Source organism: Myxocyprinus asiaticus, chromosome 1, assembly GCF_019703515.2.
Source record: "Myxocyprinus asiaticus isolate MX2 ecotype Aquarium Trade chromosome 1, UBuf_Myxa_2, whole genome shotgun sequence".
NCBI classification, from domain to species: domain Eukaryota; kingdom Metazoa; phylum Chordata; class Actinopteri; order Cypriniformes; family Catostomidae; genus Myxocyprinus; species Myxocyprinus asiaticus.
This window is the reverse complement of record NC_059344.1, coordinates 34788854-34810730: the sequence shown is the minus strand read 5'-3', so window position 1 is coordinate 34810730 and position 21877 is coordinate 34788854. Positions and strand designations below refer to the sequence as shown.

The following is a 21877-nucleotide window of genomic DNA, read 5'->3' as shown; positions in this document are numbered from 1 at the left end:
AACCACTTACCGTTGTTGTCTTTCAATCTTAGCAACCATTTTGGGGTTGAGTGTGTCACTGAGTGTGGGGGACAGAGTGTAGGGGGCAGGGGTCATGGCCCGCTGTGTCTGGTGGATCTGAAGTATCTGTCTGCTCTTGGTGAAGCGCTGAGATGCAGTGATCAGACGCCGCAGCCGAGCCGTCAGTGCAGAGGGTGAGGGCCAGTACACCCCCGCACTAGCACCCAGATTACCACCTCCACCATCTAATACAGACCCTCCTTCTGCACAAACACACAAACATGCTGCTGATGCCTAACAATACCTTGATGCTAACTAAAAGCAAAAAAAGTATATATATATATATATATATATATATATATATATATATATATATATATTTTTTTTTTTTTTTTTTGGTCCACTTTAGTATCAGTGCACTTTCCACTAATACTATTAGTACACTGTTCTTCAGAAAGACCTGAAGTGGCCAAACATATTTGTAATTATGTGAATATGAATAAATCAAATCGGAACTCTGTGTTCACAAGGTATGTACTAAGCAAATCACTCTCAGTTCACGTCCACAGTTCACACTAATACGTTTTTGTTTGAAAATGCATAAATTGCCATGTTTACGCCTCTGTGTTCTAGGAGGATGAGTTTTCCTCCACGAAAATGGAGCATTTTGAAAACACTCTGCATGAATGCATTCTTTGGAAAACAATGATGTTAGGAAACCGGAAATGAGGGTTTCAAACTTAAACATATTAGTGGGTATGTGGCTTCAGAGCACATCCAGAGATTTTTAAGACTACTTTACCACAAAAATATGGTATTTCTATAATGACATAAAATTCCCCTGTTTGGATGGCAATACACAGTTATTTAAAATAATTGTGACTAGACCAAATAATCAAAATCAACTGATTATGAAATAATTGTGACAGGCCTAATAGTGTACAGTATTTATATAACACTGCAGCACAGCTATACCTCCACCTGCATCAGTGATGGCCAAGTCTCCTGGTGAGGAAGCATCATCCTGGAGGGACAGTAAGAGCATGTTAAACCAAGACTCAACTATATCACACACATTTCACACATATTCAAACAGAGCGTGTGCTCTGCAGTGTCATACAAGTTTAATTTCGTTATAAGCAAGTGTGTGTATGTGTGCGCATATTCTTATCAGGCCCAGCTCTCTCTCGGCCATTGGCATACCTCCATATCGTCCTTTAGCAAAGCTGGAGCAGGTTTGTATTCAGGGTCGTCCACATCCCTGCATACACATAACACACACACACACACACACACACACACACACAAACACAGTTAAGAACATTTCAGAGTGCTATTGCAGGCAGAATACTGATAAAAGACTTCCTCTATCTGTTTGTTTGTGTATGTGTCTCTTACCCATCCATAAAATCATTTGCTCTCTGTTCAGCAGCAATGGCCTTCTCGTCTGGCCGACCAACCCTCTCTAAGAAACACAGTGCTGGATCTGCTCTAATAGTGTTGTACTTCTCATAACCTTCAACAAACACACACACACACACACACAAGCACAGACAAGAGTGATAAAAGTGTGTGCATACCCACACATAACGCCTTAAGTACATCAGTGCTGATCAGACTCACCATGCTTATAGACTCCTAACAGCAGACACTTGTCTGAGAGAGTGTCCCACCACAGAGCAGGCAACTCCGAATGATCCGGCTCAGGAACCCAGATCTCAATCTCACTGAAAGACAGCAAGAGAAAGAGAGATTGCTGTAAATAATTTTAGTTTGTGACTAGGGTTGGGAATCGAGAACCGGTTCTTGATCAGAACAGTTTTTAAAAAAATGCCGGAATCATATGATCTTGGTAGGCACTTCCTGCTGCAGTTTTTTCACTGAACCCCCTCTCTAAAGAATGATTCTAATGAGACGGTTCTTCTGAACTGACAGCGTGAAACAAACGGCGCTTCCAGTGTAGTCCGTTATAGTATTTATCTTATACTAATACACAAGTTATGAATGTTTAACTCAAAATGAAATAAGAACTGTTGAAGTTTCACAAGCCTGAAGGACAACATTAGACCATATAACCCATCTAAATTGTCTCTGAAACGGTTACTGTTATGTAATGTTACTTCAGACCTGTGAGACTTTAATCAAGCAGCACAGTTACTGACTGGTTATTCATATGGCAATGTGTAATTAAACGTACACAAGTTGTTGTGATAAGTGGAATTTTACATTAAAAAAAAGAATAATGCCATCACATTTCTTGTTTGCTTAGAATTTTCTTTCTTGGGGGCCTGGGTAGCTCAGCAAGTAAAGACACTGACTATCACTCCTGGAGTCATAAGTTCGAATCCAGGGCGTGCTGAGTGACTCCAGTCAGGCTTCCTAAGCAACCAATTGGTCCGGTTGCTAGGGTGGGTAGAGTCAGGTTGGGGTAACCTCCTTGTGGTTGCTATAATGTGGTTCTTGCTCTCGGTGGGGCGCGTGGTGAGTTGCGCATGGATGCCGCGGAGAATAGCGTGAAGCCTCCACACGCGCTACGTCTCCGCAGTAATGCACTCAACAAGCCACGTGATAAGATGTGTGGATTGACAGTCTCACACTGAGACTGAGTCACCCGGATTGAGTCACTATGCCACCACGAGGACTTGGAGCGCACTGGGAATTCGGCATTCCAAATTGCGGAGAAATGGGGAGAAAATCCAAAAAAAAAAAAAAATAAAATACTTTTTATTTTTATTTTTTTATTAAAATATAGTTAGGATCAATTATTGGATTGTATTTATGTTTCTAAAAAGTCTGCAAACACACCTTTTACAAGAATTGCATTAATTGTATTTCTGGTTTATTATTTCTGTTCTGTAGAAATCTGAAATGATTTCAGATCAATCTTAAGTAAGGAATGATGTACAGTCAGTCATTTTTGCTAATAAAACCAAAACAAACAAAAGGGGTTCATTCTAAAGGTGTTTATTTGGTGATGACGACTAGCTGACTGTAGATTATTTAAATAAATAAATACATTGCCATCAAATATTGATTTGAGTTTTATTTTTATTTTTTTTACTATTATTATTATTATTATTATGCGAGAAAAAAAAAAAAGAGGCCACAAAGTGATATGACAGAAGTAACACTAGCACCGCTTTTGTAGGAAATAGTTGCCAGGGGCAATGGGCAATTATACAGTTTAGAAGTCATTGTACATAAATATCTGACTGCAGGATAGGGTGACTGACCAATCAGAATCAAGTACTCCAGAGTGCCAGAAATAAATCCTGATATTGTTTTTACATCAACTGTGGATCCTGAAGTTTCCTCAGCCAATCAGCAGATGGCGCATTCTATTTCTCTTACTCAACAAACTGACTTAAACTGACTAATACCAGTGGGGTTCAATGTGGACCTTTTTATAATCCTAAACTCTAAAGGGAGTACATTTTTTTTTTAAATCTTCCAGAACAAACAATTCATATAATCTCAGATTTGTCTACTCTCTTATAAACAATCTGCCAAATAGACCACACTGAAACCAGAAATTCACTGTGCCAGCTCTGACACAGAAAACACTCCTCATTTGTTTTCTGCTTTTCCTTTCCCAGGTTAGTGAAGGCTGCAAAAAGGTGAGAGGGTCCATGCTAAGGCTTACCTGGCTTCAGCTCCGTCCAGCACTTTTTGGCACTGTGCTCCAATCACCTCCTGTTTGAGATAGTACAGCATTCTGACCCTCAACAGCACCCTGTAGAGAGAGACAGAGAGAGGATGAGGACAAAGTGCATGTACTCACAGAAACGCACAACATTCTCACCAGTAAATACAGAGTCAGATCTCTTATGCAGTTAAAATAATGCACACAGCATTCAGCTGAGCATTAGTACATGCTCTTATACACGACAACTGACAGCTAAAATACATAAATGCTTAATGATATATTATACAAATCCACTATATAAATGCTTTGCACAACACAACGACAGACAGGCAGACAGATAGATTCTGTCCGAGTCCATAGAGCAGGCTCTATACACTAATTCCAGGTGGACTGTACAGCATGACTTACTATTATTCAGAACTTTGCTTTCAAGCTAATTCAAATGTGTCATGTAATAAACACTGTGAAATGCCAGATAAACCATGCTCTTTCATACTCAATCTCACACTTTCACACACTCTCACATTGGCATTCCAAACCAGAGGGAAAATGCAGATGCAGGCGAAGCTGACAACTGTGTCCCAGGTCATCAGGGGTGTCAGTGTGAGTGTGTTAAACAGGAGAGCTTACTAAACAATGGGGAACATTCTCCAGTGGCAGAGAGCCCTGGATGCACAGGCAGCCTTACAGTAATCAACTCCCTCCACACACACACACGCGTACGTTATGGACCAGGACAATCCACTTATCAAGGCAGAACCACACATCCTCATTTATAGCATGAAATTATGTACAGTACAGCTGCTTTCTACAGCATGAATCTATAATCTGCTGTCATTCAGGACAGCACAATTTAAACCAAATTAATCACAGACTCACAGCTGCCCAGAATAACCACTAGGTCCAGCAGTGAGTTTGACAGCTTCAGTGGCAAGAACTGAGGAGTGTGACCTGAAATCACCTCTCATCTCCCACTCCCCATGAGTAAAACCCCTAAACCAGTGTGTGTGTGTGTGTGTGTGTGTGGAAGAGAGTTTCCTGAAAGGGGGGCTTTCCCAGAATAAAATCACAGACCTCAAAAGGGAGATTTCCATTTATCACTGCAATACGTGTGCACCTCCACCACAGCAGCAGAAGTCCACAGCAGATATAATGGGACATTCACAAATGCTGTGATTTTATGTGATTATACTGTTAGTCATAGTAGGCATTCCTACTGTTCTCAATTGTACAGTATTTTAATTGCAGCAGTGCATAATGCTTCATCCCATGAACAAGATGAACAATTATCAATGCATGAATCAAGCTCACTCAGAATGCCAACAATTTCTGACACTGTTTTCAATCTATCATTATAGATATAGGCTATTCATTATATCCCAGTATGTGGGCAGAGACAAATCATAGAGAGCAGTAATATTGCTCACAGTAACATTTATTTCTGCATCTTGCCCACACTTGACTACAGTATCTAACAGGAAGAGGAACACTCATGTGCATAAAGTTAAACTTTTCTCAACTTTATTGCATCAGTGGACCTGTCAACATCACATCCCCAACGTTCACTGTTGCACATGACAATGGAAATCACAAACTCTTATTGAAAATGAAAGATTTTGTGTGTGTGTGAACCCCCTTTGAACACCAGCTATATGGCAGTGTACACCAGATTGTACACATAATCTAGCAAAGACATCTTTGGGTACTAAAACACATTACTGTGCCAGCAATGCAATACTCACTTGTTGCAGTGGTGTTTCAGATGTTTTTTGTAGCCGTCATCAGACAGCATGTGCTCTGGATTGTGTTTTCGGATCCACTCTGCCTTCTGGATATCAAACGAGCTGGACTGAGTCTTCATCTTCTTTCCTTTCCTGCCTCGCGGTACTGGAGTCGACAAACCTGCCAGAGTTACATTCAAATCTCTAAATGACATCACAGGCTTTATAAATAGACATTAATTATCCTCCTGACTGGATCAAAATTAGAAGTTAATAGAATTTATAACAGTGCCTCACTCCTCATACCCAGATGGTTCTGCAGTTCCTTGGTCCTGCCATCCTCTGTGGGGGCGATCAGATCCCACATGAAGCTCTTAATTTTGTCGTCTCCACGGTAATGAACAAGGCAGTATGCTAACAGCGCCCTACATATACACTCCACATCACGCTCACTCAGCTGCCGTTTAAAGCGGCCATGTGCCAGAATGTCCTTCCAGCGGCCCCACCTACAACAACAGAATGCAGTGATGTAAGAAGCATGGTCAGTCATACCTGCGTTTATGAGGAACTCTGCGTGAGCACACTTACACTTCCTTTCCTTTTTTTTTCTCCCAATTTGGAATGCCCAATTCCCAATGTGCTTTTTAAGTCCTCGTGATCGCGTAGTGATTCGTCTCAGTCCGGGTGGCAGAGGACGAATCCCAGTTGCCTCTGTGTCTGAGACCGTCAACCCACGCATCTTATCACATGGCTTGTTGAGCGCGCTGCCACGGAGACATAGCACGTGTGGAGGCTTCACGCCATCCACCGCGGCAACCACGCTCAACTCACCACGCGCCCCACCTAGAACCAACCACATTATAGCGACCACGAGGAGGTTACCCCATGTGACTCTACCCTCTCTAGCAACCGGGCCAATTTGGTTGCTTAGGAGACCTGGCTGGAGTCACTCAGCACGCCCTGGGATTCGAACTAGCGAACTCCAGGGGTGGTAGCCAGCGTCTTTACCACTGAGCTACCCAGGCCCCCGTTTTAGCTATTCTTTAACTTTAAAGCTAAGAAACATGTAACTAACATGTTACTCACCCATACACCAGCAGATTCTTCTCAACCCTGAAGCACTCTGTGCGGCCGTAGCTGTTGAGGCGGTCATGTGGCCGGCGGAGTTTGGGTTTATCCTCTCCACTGCTCTCCCCTTCAGAGAGCTCGGCCAGCTCATCTTTAGTTGCGCTGAATGGCCGGGTCTGTTTCCTGACTCGAGGGGTGTCAATAACCAGACTGTTCTGTAGTAGAACCACATCAAAAGTCATGAATGAAAACAGAGCCACTGACCCACCTTTCTTAAGAGTGTATACACTTAATTTCTGTGGGTTTTCCATCAGCCCATGATAGTCAAAGTAGTTTTTCATATTAAATCGTTTGAACCTCTCTATTCTTCTTCTTCTTTTTTAACACAGATGTCTTGACATAAACTAAAGTTCTAAGTAATTTTGTGCTTAAATGTAAGCAATGAAATCTGACCTTTCGAACAGAATAAATGTGGCCAAGGTCAGAAATTTGATTTGATAAATATGTAAACGCATGTCCTTGCGTGTGTGTAAATGTCATGAACTAGACGGACAATTGTATAATATGTATTATACATACTAAATAACTACAGTAAATATATAAAAACTAAATAAACAGAAAACTTTAATCGAATTAATTACATTATGTGCCGATTAATCACAATCAATCGCACATCTCAATTACTGTTTATTACTTGTAAATTACTGAGAAAGATCCTACATAAAGATAATTTAGTATAGGCCTATAATAATTCAAATAATTACAAACAAATACAGTATAAACATATCAATTCAAAAACATAAATATTATTATGAGAGCACACAAGTAATAAATTGTGGGTCCACAGAAAATTTCAGAGAAAAAAAAAAGTGTAAAATAAAAAGTACAAAACTTTAAAATTTGTTGAATTTTACATTATTACTGTTTTACTCTGCTTTCAAAAGACTACGTTTATACCTCTAACATTAGTCTAATATTGAGTAGAAAAAAGATGAGCTGTCAGCTGTCAACGCTGTCCAAATAATATTCTTTAGGCTTGAGTATAATGAAAATATAAAATCGTATTAGTTAATCAGACAACAAAACATGTTGACTTCATAATATCGCAATTTTTCTCATACAATAAACAGGTCTTTATTCATGTAAAAATATAGCAGCCTTTTTAGCAAGAGGATCATCATATTTGGGGGTCCTTGGCATTGAAAAGTTTGAAAACCCTTGGATTACAAAATACAAAAGTGGCTTTAAAACTGTATTTACTGTTCATTTTATTTCCATATCTCTGAACACAAGTGTTTTATTGGCCTACTCTAGATAGCCCTAAATGCCACATTTAAAGATGCTGTGTCAATTTAAACATAGAACCCATTTACACCTGGTATTAAGATGCGTTTCTGGTGATCCGATCACAAGTGATCAGCATCACATTCAGGTGTAAACCAACATCTCTGCAGTTGGTTTGATGAGGCGCGCTGCCAGTACAGCCTTAAGATGAAGTTGTGCTGACTGCCCACTACTGCCCAGTATGCCCTCCATCCCCACTGTGAATCTTTAATTTCTCACAGCATAGTTTGTGTGCTACTTACTCTGCCATTGACTGTATCCAAGTCAATCTCTGCTTTCTTGGCCCACTTGTCCCAGAAGTTAGGGTCGTCCAAAGAGATGTCTGTTCTGTTCCCTGAAGCTACAAAACTGGCCTGTAATCACAGCATAAACAAAACAGAACATGTATGAAACAATACTGTCTAATAGTATAGTAGTAATCAAAAGGTGAGAAAATGTGCTGAAATGGAATATTGTGTAAAGCAGCAGTGTGATGTAACTTTGTGCCTTGTGGATGAAGACTTATTATTGATCCATCAGCACAAATACACACCAACATTTTTTTAGTTTGAAAATGTTTTCTTACACTTTCCCAAATGAAAGCAATTAAGACCAACACTTATAAAAGAACTGATAAGAAATTAAAGATGGTAGAAAGAAGCTGACCTTGGCAAAGGTGGAGCCTCGACCCTCAGATTCAATGGTGATGGTCTTGGTTCTGCGTTGCAAGATTTGGTCAATGTCCTCTTCACAAAATTTAGCCCCCTCGTCTTCCTCATCCATGATGGCGCCATAAGCTCCACGACGCAAAAGATCCTCAATCTCCTTCTTGGACAGCTGCTGCTGGATCTGCTGCACAGTTTGTAGAGAGAGAGAGAGAGAGAGAGAGAGAGAGTGAATAAGATGGTTATACCTGTTGCTCATGGATCACCATTTTGTGTATTTGAACTTTCAACCTTCAAATTACCAGCCTATATTTTTAACCACAAAGCTATACTATAATGCAAATCTTGGATGAACATTGCTTGTTCTATTACTCTTTTGTAAGTCATTTGGATGAAAATGCTTTTGACTAAATGTACATTTATTTGTAAAGAAAGACAAAGTAATGAGGGCTGGAGAAAACACTGGTGCACATTTGTTGTTTGATGACTTACTCCTCCTCCCCCAAGACTGTTGTCCCGCCCACTCATGCTCTGAAGCACCGCTTTATCCAATCCCAGCTTGAGACTGGCTCTATCAAACATCTCTCGCTCGTATGAGTTACGCGTGATTAGTCGATACACCTTCACCGCTTTATTCTGACCAATACGGTGGCAGCGAGCCTGAGCCTGCAGAAGAAGCACATAAATAAATAAACAAACACAAACAAAAGAATGATGAGCCAATAGGAACATCTACAATGATAATAAAAACTAAATTATATTTATTATCTGTGTGAATGTAAGTGTGTGTGTACCTGCAGGTCGTTCTGTGGGTTCCAGTCAGAGTCAAAGATGATACAGGTGTCGGCAGCTGTGAGGTTAATTCCGAGCCCACCTGCTCGTGTACACAGCAGGAAGACGAATCGATCGGAGTCGGGTTTACTGAAGCGGTCTATTGCAGCTTGCCGAAGGTTCCCACGTACACGCCCGTCTATCCGCTCGTAGAGGTATCTGATAAAAGGTCAGTTTGACATAAAAATTAAAGATCGATGCAATCTGAGCCCTAAGTAGAAAAATAAATAAATAAATGGAAGCAGAGTCTGGCATGGATTTTATTCTGGATAATGTTAAATATTTCTCTCTACAATTCATCCCTTAGGTTGTATGAAATTTGTATACAGTATATTCTTTTGTACACCCACAAGCAGTTGGTAAACACAAACTGTTAACAAACAAATTATTGAAAAAGAAATCTATATGTAATATTACATATATGACCAATTAACATGCTCAACATGAGTGGACTATAAAACTACTCTGGGCCAGTGGTATTTACAAGGACAAGGTCACTTAGGGTGACCTTCTACTTTAATAAATGAAAGGCATGCGACCCAACTCATGAATGTGGAAATCTAGAAAACAGGAATGTTCCGGGTTCAATGAAAGATAAGATCCATTGATAGCATTTGTGGCATAATGTACATTATCACAGAAAACATTATATTGCTTGATCCCTCATTGTTTTTTAAAGCAAAAATCATGGTTATTGTAAGCCACATCCACACAAATTCAGTACAATTTAGTTGGAAAACACTGATTTCACTACGTTTACACCTCTCATCCACACTGGAATGGCGTTTTCCTTCACTGAAAACAGAGACTTCGAAAATGCTCCCCATCGTGGCATACTTGTATGTATGAAAATAATCACATTAGGAAACTGAAAACTTAGGCTTAAAACTTAAATGGATTAGTATGGACATGGCCTTACAATGGAAATAAAATGAACCTATTATTTATGTTAAAGCACTTAATACCTTAAAAATTGTGTATTATTTGAGCTTTAAAGCTGTTCTGCCTGATATCCATAGCGGACTCCTAAAACACCTTCCCTTCTCTTCTCTCCCTTTCACTCACTCTCTTAAATTCTCTCTATTCATGTCTCTTTCCTCTTCTCCTTCTTATTCACAGTGACCATCTCCTGACTTTCCTTGATCCCTCTTGCTTTCTCTGACCCACTTTGGGTAGAGCTGTGCCTCTGGGACCATGTGCCTAATGTGAGATCCCTGGAGTGTCTGTGTCCTGCTGTGCCCGAGCCATGAGCCCCCACACACACATACTGTACACACACACAAATACATACACAGCACTTTGTTTACAAATGGATAGATTGTCAAGAATAAGCAGAGGCAAGAGATAAATAAACAAGACTTTGCTTTACACGTAATAAAATAATCTTCATTTCTAGCCACTGGAGAAGATAAAAAAAAAAAAATGCATATAATTGTCATATGATGGCAGTGCAAAGGAGTTCCGCAGCAGAGAGCTCTGCATACAGGCTGTAGATCAAATTATGTATAAATAAATATAATAATATATGAATACAACCAATGCACAAGAGGCGGCAGCTGTGTAGAACTTCTCTGGAAATCTGCAGGGCTTTCTGCATGCACAGATTCTGTGTGCACCTGCCTATGAGACTTGTGGATTATGTATAATAACAGGAACATTGCCTATAGCAGTACATTTTATTGAAGGTGGTAAATTTGTTTCAAATTTATAGACACAACTTCTGAGATTTCACTGCACTGGAGTAAAAGTACTGTGGTGACCCTGGAGCATGTTAAACCACTCTCTGAGAAGATGCATCTCTTAATTCAACTCCCACACTAATCGACTAGTCAGTTGGCAGACATGTAGTTAACCATCCTGACCCATACCTATTCTACTCACCTTCTCTGGATGAGGTAGTCTTCCAGGATGTCGAGGCAGCGCACCATCTGAGAGAATATGAGCACTTTGTGTCCACCGGCCTTCATCTTGGGCAGCAGCTTGTCAATGAGAACGAGTTTACCTGCCGACTGAATCATGGCCTGCAGGTGGAAATCAAATGCGGTGGGGCTGTACACCTCCTTGAAATCCTCCATGATCTTCTCCTCAGCCCCTGAGAGTGAAACAGAGAAAGCGAGACATTTCTTAGAAGCTTGACTGAGGAAGGAGTGTATCATTTGGCTGCAGAAGGGTTGGTGTGTACCTTTGATGAGGTAGGGATGGTTGCAGCATTTCCGCAGTTCCATCATGGTATTGAGCAGGTTGGGGACATTGGCTTGGCCAGCACCTTTAGCCAGGAATGTGAAGTTCTTCTCCAGTATGGCGCGGTAGTATTTCTTCTGGATGTTGGTAAGCTCCACTTCGATGATGGTCTCCTCTTTAGGGGCCAACTTCTTCTCCACGTCTTCCTTGAGACGACGCAGCATCATCGGCTTCAGGATAGCCTGAAGCTTTTGGACCTGCACACACAGACATATACAAAGCACATCAAGGTATTTATTATTTATTTGGACTTGAATGCATGCAATAATGAACCTTATCAATCAGTAAACAGGAAAACACAGGAAATATAGATTGTCACGTCAAGATTTCCATTTTAAGTTAAAAAGACAGTGTTCCCATACTTTTTAACCAATTAATTTCCGTTTTCCATATTTCCAATTTCCAACAGTTCATGATTTGGATTTAAAAAATCATTTTGACAGAGATTGCTGGGGCAGACTTCCATTTGTATGTCAGGTACCAATAATTGGAATCATTAGATTTAAACAACTATACTTAAATGTGTACTAAGTGTCAATTTGGACTTACAGTGACACCTAGTGGTGTGGATGCAGCATCATTCAAAATCAATAGCTTTTAGTTACAGATGCCATTGTAGAAATTCACTATTCACAATCAGCCATGATTAATTTAATCCAAGAGTGAAAGTGTCCAATAACAAGACGGTTACTGAGATTAAGAGAATAGTATTCAGCTGGTCATGTGATCCTAAAATGGCAGCCCCCATAAGGGCGCCCCTCTCCCATGTAGAATAAAATAGCTTTTATAAGGCTACTGATATGAACTGAGTCCTCGTCTCATGTGAGTGGTCATGATTTTATACAAATGTTTCAAAATTACAATTAATTTATTTCAGAGTAAAACTTGAGTGCATCTTCTATAGTGTACAAATGTCTCCAATAAAACCCTCAACAGAAAGACTGATAAGATCAAGCTGGTTTGTGGGTAAGTTTTACTTTACATAATTTCTCACAAAGAGCAATATCTAGCCAATATAATATTTTACTGTAAAAAATGTCATGACTATTAAGATTGCTGACTTTCTAGACCTGGAAATCACAATTTTAAAATGTCCTGGTATTTCCAGGTTTTCAATCAAAAAGAAAAGAAACAATCACACATACACATACAAATACATGCACACAGCACCTGCTCCTCAGTCTTAAGGTCTCCAAACTCCTGCATGAAGGTGTTTTCAGAAGGGAAGCGGGTGGGCTCCAGAAAATGCAGCAGACTGAAGAGCTCCTCCACAGTGTTCTGTAGGGGAGTGCCCGTCAACAACACCTTATGTTCCTGAGGGTCAAGAGTTCAAAAGATATCCAGTTAAAAAAGAAGGGAAATAAAAGGCAAATTAGAGCAATCTGTGATCAGCTGAAATTGTAATTAAGAGCCCATCTGTACCAGATTCATCAGTTTAAAGCCCTCCAGTAGCTTGCAGTTCTTATTTTTGAGCCGATGAGCTTCGTCAATGATGACACACCGCCAGTCTATTGCGTTAAGTTCTGGACAGCCTCCCAAAATCATCTCAAATGTGGTAATGACTGCCTGAAACCGGTAAGCACCTCTTATCGCACGACCCTGTGAGAGACAGAAAACGAGAGATGAGTGGAAACATTTTCCATATTTGTTTTATTGAATTCCCTGAGGTTTCCAACCATGACAGGCTATCATACAGCGATATAGGACTTCTTTATATTTAAGCAATAAGGTACAAGGTACGTTTACTACATAATAAGGATATTATGGACAAATTTTTTCATTAAAACTTTAAGCAAATTCAGTAAGTGCCATACTTCTGCTATACTGTACAGTATACAGTACTTAATATAACAGAAATGTTATTTTTATTGCATCGCAACAACCTGCTATGGGTGCTGTGCTGTTGTACGGTGAACATGTGTTTTGCATCATAGCTGTAAACTGTATTGTGGATTATAGCACAGCTGGAACAATAGATCAACCAATGTGTGTGTGTAAGTGAAATCTCACCTGAGCATCTCTGAAGTACATCTCATACTGCTGGAGCATCTGTCTGCTTACCACACTGCCGTGGTACACGATGACGTTGAGGTGCGTCCAGGTTCTGAACTCTCTCTCCCAGTTAGCGATGGTGGAGAGCGGGGCGATGATGAGGAACGGCCCCTTGATGCCTATACGATAGATCTCATCCAGAAACGTGATGGACTGGATGGTCTTACCCAGACCCATCTCGTCAGCCAGAATACAATTACGCCTGCAAATGGAGAGAGATTATTAGGTAAATAGTGACAAATAGCGAAAAGTATGACAACATCAATGTGACATTACTTTAAGTATATACAGTACATGATGTTCGAAAAGAGCTGGATGCCTATTTAAGACATTATTATCTGTCCTTGTAATTAATGAATGCATGAAACACACACTTTAAATGCAATTACTGCCACCCTGTATACTTCAATTTAATCTTTCTCAAAGAAGAGCTGCCTCTCTCTATTAGAAGCAAATTAACATACATTCAAGGTCTTCCTAAACTTTGTGGTTTCATGTGGCTCTTAAGTAGTTGCAGTGTCAGAAGTTTGTTTTAATATAAACACGCAAGTATGTTAACCTATTAAGGATTTAAAGTCTTATCAAAGCCTTATCAAGGATGTGTGTGTGTGTGTGTGTATGTGTGTGAGTGTGAGAGAGAGAGAGAGAGAGAGCGAGAGAGAGTATTCAAACAGAGACAGAGACACACACACCTATGTCGAACTGGCACGCTACTTTCATTAGACAAGTGAGAACCAAGTGTTTGAACCTGATGTGACGAATCAACTAACTATTTTTTGAACATGAATATGGAAGCAAATGAGATTTCAGAGCTTCATGCTGGAGGGCATCAAAGGGTAAGTTTATCAACAAATAATGACTAATAACGATGAATTTCAGTCAGTTTCTCACACAAATCTAATGCATGGCTTAAGACTTGTAATATAGCACACAAGCACTATATTGTGTATATTTTTGGATACAGCATGCAGGTTTGGAATGACTTGAGGGTGAATAAATGACAGAATTTTAATTTGGTGCAAACTTTTCCTTTAAGGTGTCATATACCATACTGTGCAGCAAATAGAAGCACTTGCTTAATACTTCCCCAAACAAGATAATAGGATAATGCAAAAAGCAAGTTTCCAACTGATTAAAAAAATGTGGAAAATAGGTCCACTAGTAATGTAGTGCCATAACATTCACACACAGATGGACATGCACAAAAGACATACAATATTAACCTTCTGGGGTCGACGGACACGCCAGCACGTTCTGCTGGATTTTTTCCTCATAACAGTGGAAACAACTTAAAATACTCCGTCATTTTTGGGCATACATAAGTGTAAGACATCATTAGAGACTATAAAGGGTCTACTTTTATTTGTGTACACTCACAATAACAACAAAACCTTGTGCTTTTGTAAAATAAAGAAAATAAACAGGGTGCACTTTCAGCCGTCTCTGTCTCCGCGAGCATCTTTCTGAAACGCGTCACAAAAATGAACAAACTCTGCGAATACTTATTACACAAACTTGAAACATGTCTAAAGAAAGCTTAAAATGTCTAACATAAAACAATTCAAATTTAAAACAAATATTCTCCTGCAATGTAATCTGTATGAAACAAAGCGATGTACAGTTTCTCCTGGCTCAGCTAATTATCGCTAATGTGATCACACCCATCAGCAGAGCGCGCTACTCATACAGTAATGTGCTGAGGCGATCAATGCAAATGGTAAACGCCCCCAACAGTGCCTTAAAAAACATCAAGTTCATTCACTTTTCTGCGCGTTTGGAAGATGGCACGCTACACAGGTGAGGAAGCTCCTGGATAGTGACAAAGAGTTCACATTTTCCTCAGAAGAAGAGCGGGACTCCGATGAACGTTTGCATTTTGAAGAGCGACTTTATCCAGCCGAGGATGCAATTTCGGATGAGTAAGTCATTTAGTTTTACTTAAATATTAGTTGACATGCTATTTTATATAAACATGGACATATTTTACTAGCTGGACTATTTCCAGACTTGCCAGCCAGTATTCAGAGTACTGACATTTGAAATATGTCCTAATAGGCAAGTTTTAGTTATATTTAAATGTTGTTTCGGCTAAAGCAGGTATTTAAATTGTATGCTGTATGATATAAATATGATATGTAATATGATATAAAAATAATATGAATGTTTAGATTATATTTTAACTAGTGTTTATGCTGCCTCATTATCATTAACGCAGCTTGTGCTCGCAAATATCTGTTCGGGTGTAAATGTGTAAAATGTGCTGTAAATATGCCCATATTAGAAAATCAGCATATTAGACTGATTTCTGAAAGATCATGTGACACTGAAGACTGCAGTAATGACACTGAAGACTGCAGTAATGATGCTGAAAATTCAGCTTTGATCACAGGAATAAATTGCATTTTACAATATATTCAAATAGAAGTTATTTTATATTGTAAAAATATTTCACAATATCACTGTTTTTGCTGTATTTTGGATCAAATAAATGCAGCCTTGGTGAGCAGAAGAGACTTCTTTTAAAAACATTAAAAAATCGTACAGATCTAAAAACTCTGAAACAGTAGTGTAGGTCTAAAGTTTTTAAGTCTTGATGTAAAGAAAATGAATAGTCAGATTACTTTTAATTTAAACTTGATTTTGTGAATGAGTTACAAACAATACATTCAATCATTAAGTCTCCTCACATTCATTCTCTCGCAGGGGAGGTGTCTTTGTCTCCTCAGGTGTGAATCACATCAATAATCATGTTCATTCACGCCTCCTCGCATATGGCCTTTCTAACACTAAAAGTGTCTTACAAAAGTTAAATGACTATATTGTTTTGTGTGAATGAGTGATCAGGATGGTTTTCACATCATTTTTGTAGCAAAAACTCTAGGCTACAAGATCCAGTTCTTAAAAGTCTTGTGAACAAATGTTTAGTATGTGTTATATGGCCTTATTTCAGTGACTTAATTTTTGTTTTTTCAAAAATCACGCATAAACGTTATTTTCTCAAAAACACAAACATGTACATACATGTTGTTCACATATTATGGTAGCCCAGTTTGTGCTGAATACAGTGTAATCAGACTTTAGCCATTAATATGTTTTTAAGCAACTGAAAAAAACACAAATGTCAAGGAATGTCAAAACTTCTCCAGGGCCCAAAACACCCTCAGACTCTAGAGGGTTAACAACAAACCTGAGTATGACCAAAACAAGAACAAAACAAAGGCTACTAATTAATCTCATAAATTATAGTAACCCTTGAATGATTTTTAAATTAAGCTTGTAAGCCGTTTTGGTGCGACAGCATAAGCCAGATGAGTGAGTGGAATTCAAAGTCATTTATCCATTCATACTCTCTAAACACTAAACACTGGGCTTTTTCGAATAGCAAATTAGAGTGACCACAACACAGCTATCATGCCTATTTACTGTTTAGTTATCTACTGTATACACAGGAAGCTAGAAAAGAAACAAAGACATAAAAAAGTATGCATATGATTTAACAGTACAAAAGCCACGCAACTATAAACACACAGATGAAAAGCACAGTTTTAACAGTTATGCAGTAACTCCACTCAGCAGGTTTCTTTACACACATGAGGAGGGTAATAGAGATAGAAAGGACTCAGATATGAGTGTTCGCTCACCTGTTGTACCAGTTGAAGAGCAGCCAGTTGACCCCCTCCAGCTGGTAATCCCTGAGACTGTTGCCATTACAATACTCTCTCGATTGCTCCCGCTTCTTCCAGTGACTCGCTGGAGGACGCTCCTGAGACAGAGAGTATGGCAAAACTACTTATGAAGGGGAGCTATGGAAAAGGTAGAACTGATGTAGATGAATGGCCCTGCTGAAAAGACCAGCTTAGACCAGCATGGAAATTCTGGCTGGTTCATACTGGTTACTGGTCTAGCTGTTCGAACAGCATGGTCTTTCTGGTATAACTGGTCTACCAAGGAAGTCTTGATGATCAAGCTAGTTAAGGAGCCTACAGAGGACACCAGCATCCCTTCCTGGTGTCCAGAATCCAAAACACAACATTTTCTGCTCTTTTCAGTAGGTGAGAGAGAGAAAAATAGAGAGAGAGAGAGAGAGAGAGAGAGAGAGAGAGAGAGAGAGAGAGAAAGAGATTGTCTCACCATTCTGTTGGTGAGTGGTTTTACTGCCTGCAGCTGCTTGAACTCCTCAATCTTAGTCTGGTCCACATCTTCCTTCAGCTCCCACGTGCTGTCCTCATATGGCAACGAGCACCACTTTACTAAGTAATACACAACCGGCTACACACACACACACACACACACACACACACACACACACACACACACACACAGGCTAGAGTGAGATTTACACAAAATGCACTATCCTCTTGAACAAATAGACAGCCATTCTCTGAACCAGAGGGTGTGTTGACTGCACTCAATTAGCAAAAAGCCACTGTTACCTCTCCAGTGTCCTTGTCCTGACAGTATGAGACCTCTAATACTCTGTCTACTTCAACATAGTCAGGATTGAATGGATCCTCCTCAATCTTAAACACACAAACACACATGTATTAATTATAATAGATAAATCCTGTATGTCTCCTTGTGATTATTGCTGTCTTGACACTGCAAAAGTAGCTCAAAAGTTTCATCTGAAGTGGCATATATACTTAGCCCCTCATACCTACTACAACTAAAGGTGCATTTAGACTGTTTGATGCTGTACAGAGGCATTTACACATTAATGGTTTAGATTTGAAATGATAAAAAAATAAAAAAAAAATAAAAAAATTAAGAATAAAAAATGTATATATAAAAATCAAAAAATGTCAAATTATAAAATATATATTAATGCTCTGTTTTTGCAAACAACAAAATGTAAAAGGCCCAAACATACGCAAGTACAGAAACGCAGACACATCTTGCTATGCAAGCTCGATCTCACGCGTCATTGCGTCAGAGCACAATTCATAACCTAATGCAAATATGCGCTGTGTTCTCAGCATTGCCAGGGTTGCTACAGCAGATGTTATTTTTTCAATCAACAACTGTCATGGCTGAGCAGCAATTTGAGGAGAATCTTGCCGAACAAGTTAGATTATACAAATGTATTTTTCAGCAAATACAAAAGCATACTCCTCAACTGACATGATGACTCCACCACATCCGGTTTCGTGGCGCCTAAAGAATTATTTCGTCCCCTTGTGGTCTGAGGTTTGAAACCGCCAGAGCAACGCAAAAGCGCACTTAACGTATGTACAATGGGACCACGCGTTGGCAAAGTGCTTGCATCTGCGTACTTGTGTGAAGTATGTTTGGGCCCTAAGGCTGCTTATGATACTTTTGATGCACCTTTGATACTATAGCTGACACATTTTAGTACAGCGTGTATGCGCCATTGCGTCACAGAATCTGGAGTTGGCACGGCCCGACAACAACTCGGCTGTGTAAAGATGCTTTAAAATGACTAAAATGACCAATGCTTCCTTACATCAGCAAAGAAGTGTGCTTTCTGCGCCTGTTTGATCTTGAAGCGTTTTATTTTTTGCTGGATCCTCTTGTCTTTCACTAACTGTTGATCTGTCGCCCACTCACAATGAAGATACGAGCTGGAACACACACACACATTTACAGAATTATTAAATGCTCCTTAGACACAAATGCATGCACACTAATTGAAACGGTACATGCTTAACATCAAATGCCCACTCACAGGGTAAACTGCCCTCTGAGCTTTTCTGATTATTAGCAGTATGAAAAAAATAATTTAAAGCACTAAAAATACAGGTCACCCGAACTTTTTTTTTTACATGTTCCTTGAGGTTCACTAATAATATTAGTAAAGTTTTTTTTGCACAAAAAACAGTCATATTTGTAAACCATGATCACTTTCCACCCTCAAATGCTCATCCATGAGCATTTCTCTGTCAGAAATGCTCATTTTGGTGATGCTTCTCCTTTAAGACTTGACAGTCAACACACACTGTTATGATTTGCTTTTGGCTCTTAACTGACCTGCTCTCTCATTGCCATCTCACTGTTCACCACTACTGGGCGGGTTTACTGATGTGATAAGGTAAAGTAGCCATTGATGTGTTGTTGTGGAGGTGGTAAGATGCACATGTCTACCACAGTGTGACATCACAATATGGAGGAAGTAGAGAATGAGTCTTTTTGGCAGCTTGGTTTCAACAAATGCTATTTTTGCAGTGAGGAGGACGTTTTGAACTCTGAAACTCACAGTGTGTTTTTATAATACAATGAACTCTTATATGTGAATAGATCAATATTTGATTCCTCATATCATGACCCCTTTAATGAATATTCCAGCAATGGCAATTGATATTGACTCACTTTACAGCTTGAAAAGTTACCAAAATTACCCTAAAAGTAGTCCATGCAACTCGTGTGCCATATTACAAGTCTTCGAAAAGGCATGTTAATTTAAGTCATTTTTCAGTGAATATCCTGACATCTGTTGAGCATTAATACGTGCTATGAGAGAAGCTCGTTACAGTGCGTTCAGGCGAAAATTTGCATTGTTTAGTGCTAAAGTTTAACGGGGGATATGGGTTTAGAACGACAGAAGGGTAAACAAAGACTGAATTTTTATGTTTGGGTGTTCTATTCCTTTAAAACTAACAGAGCTAACTTAAAGTAGAAAAAACACAATGCATTACTGACTTACTAGTTTTTGTATTTGACATAGTACTCCTCAATGTCCACCAATACTCCAGGTGAAACCTGTTGAACGAAGAACAAATATAAATAATTCAGGTAACACTTTACAATAAGGTTGTACTAGTTAACATAAGTAAATGCTTTAGGGATCATGAACTAACAATGGCCAAAATATTTTTACAGCATTTATAAATATTAATTTAATAAAGGTTAATGTTAATTTATGAAAATACAGTTATTCCTTAATATTTCATGTTTGTTTATAATGCATTATCTAATGGCAACATATACAACATTCCAATTTAAAAATGCATTAGTATATGCTGAAATTAACATTATTGTGATGATTAATAAGTGCTGTAAACGTAATGTTCATTGTTAGTTCATGTTAACAATTGTCATTAATTAATGGTAACAAATTCAACCTTATTGTAAAGTGTTACCAAAATAAATGTATGCAGAATAAAAGTGCACATTTACTGGTAAGTGCATAATTCTCTGTTAAGATGGAAAGCATGCAATACAGCTTGTTTTAAATTTAGATCATATTCACAATGTCCCTTATTGCCTTCATTCCTGTACTGTATCTCATAATTCCATCCTTTAATTCCAAATACAAATATATACTGCATGAGCTCTAAAGAATATCCAGAGAAACACACTTAATGAGACAGAGAGAGTCAGGAACGGTTACCTCTTTTTTCACCACGCGTGATGCCATGATTTTATCAACCACTGCAGCATCTTCCTCACTTGGGTTCTCCTATAACATCACAAACACAAACATCAGAACATCTCTTCATTAGACACAAAACATACACACACACACGCAATCTCTCTCTCTCTCACTCATGAAAGGATACATTGCTCTTGAATGACAGATAACCGCTAAATCATGACAGACTGTGATTGAAACTGCACTGTGATTGATGTTCTTACCACAAACAGTTGTACTGCAGGCTCTTTATGAGCATTGGAGTTGCTCTTTTTGGCTTTGACGACAACCTTCATTTCTTCCTCAGACAGTCGAGCCTCGCCGTCTTCCTCATACTTCTTCCTCTTGACCTTCCGGTTAGAACGCCGTTTCTGTACACACACACATAAAAGCAAACACACGTTTACTTAGCTATTTAAATAACAACATACCGTACTACACTTTGTCAAAACTGAGTTATGACTGAAATTGGAACTCTTAGACAATGATCTGTCCTGTGACAGATGGGTTCAACTGGACTATGCTCAAATTCAGAGAAGACAGTGTCTATAAAAGTAATTCCATATTCCTCACTTTCAGTGTTACCGTAGTTATTGCGTTTTGCCTTTGTTGGGCAGCATAGATGTCTATCATTTTTATATAAAGCTAATTATGAAATTGACTATAGACTAAACCCAACCCAATACGATAACCCCACCCCTAAAAGAAAACTGCTTTTTTAGGGGTCGTTCACACAGAATTGGGATGTCACGATTATATGCTCACACTATTAACCGCAATTAGAAATGTCACGGTTAATTTAACAGTAAGAATTTAGAATCTACAGTTAAAAACTGTGAAATGTTTAATTTACACATAGTAAAAATATTATTTATAATAGTGCCCGACCGATATATCGGTTGGCCGATATTAGACTTTCACCGATATATCGGTATTGGCATATATTTTACCGATATGCGCC

The 21877-nt window shown here is 39.0% G+C and overlaps 1 protein-coding gene across 9 annotated transcripts in view; it reads right to left on the bottom strand.

Annotated features, from left to right (window-relative positions):
- The window catches only part of LOC127444027 (chromodomain-helicase-DNA-binding protein 9-like), a 111416-nt gene that overhangs the window by 10927 nt on the left and 78612 nt on the right, over nt 1–21877 (bottom strand). For 8 of the 9 annotated variants that reach the window (XM_051703162.1, XM_051703192.1, XM_051703176.1 and 5 more), the window contains 25 exons: nt 21141–21287; nt 20896–20964; nt 20209–20264; nt 19012–19129; nt 17981–18067; nt 17679–17816; nt 17189–17310; nt 13506–13749; nt 12918–13094; nt 12666–12809; nt 11437–11692; nt 11136–11346; nt 9218–9413; nt 8916–9089; nt 8425–8610; nt 8022–8132; nt 6454–6650; nt 5674–5873; nt 5389–5548; nt 3644–3733; nt 1624–1727; nt 1399–1516; nt 1204–1261; nt 976–1024; nt 11–263 (listed from right to left, as the gene is read on the bottom strand). In XM_051703162.1, coding sequence (XP_051559122.1) covers nt 11–263; nt 976–1024; nt 1204–1261; nt 1399–1516; nt 1624–1727; nt 3644–3733; nt 5389–5548; nt 5674–5873; nt 6454–6650; nt 8022–8132; nt 8425–8610; nt 8916–9089; nt 9218–9413; nt 11136–11346; nt 11437–11692; nt 12666–12809; nt 12918–13094; nt 13506–13749; nt 17189–17310; nt 17679–17816; nt 17981–18067; nt 19012–19129; nt 20209–20264; nt 20896–20964; nt 21141–21287 — 3665 coding nt within the window. The remainder of the gene's footprint in view (nt 1–10; nt 264–975; nt 1025–1203; nt 1262–1398; nt 1517–1623; nt 1728–3643; nt 3734–5388; nt 5549–5673; nt 5874–6453; nt 6651–8021; nt 8133–8424; nt 8611–8915; nt 9090–9217; nt 9414–11135; nt 11347–11436; nt 11693–12665; nt 12810–12917; nt 13095–13505; nt 13750–17188; nt 17311–17678; nt 17817–17980; nt 18068–19011; nt 19130–20208; nt 20265–20895; nt 20965–21140; nt 21288–21877) is intronic. The other variant, XM_051703184.1, reaches the window with a different exon arrangement.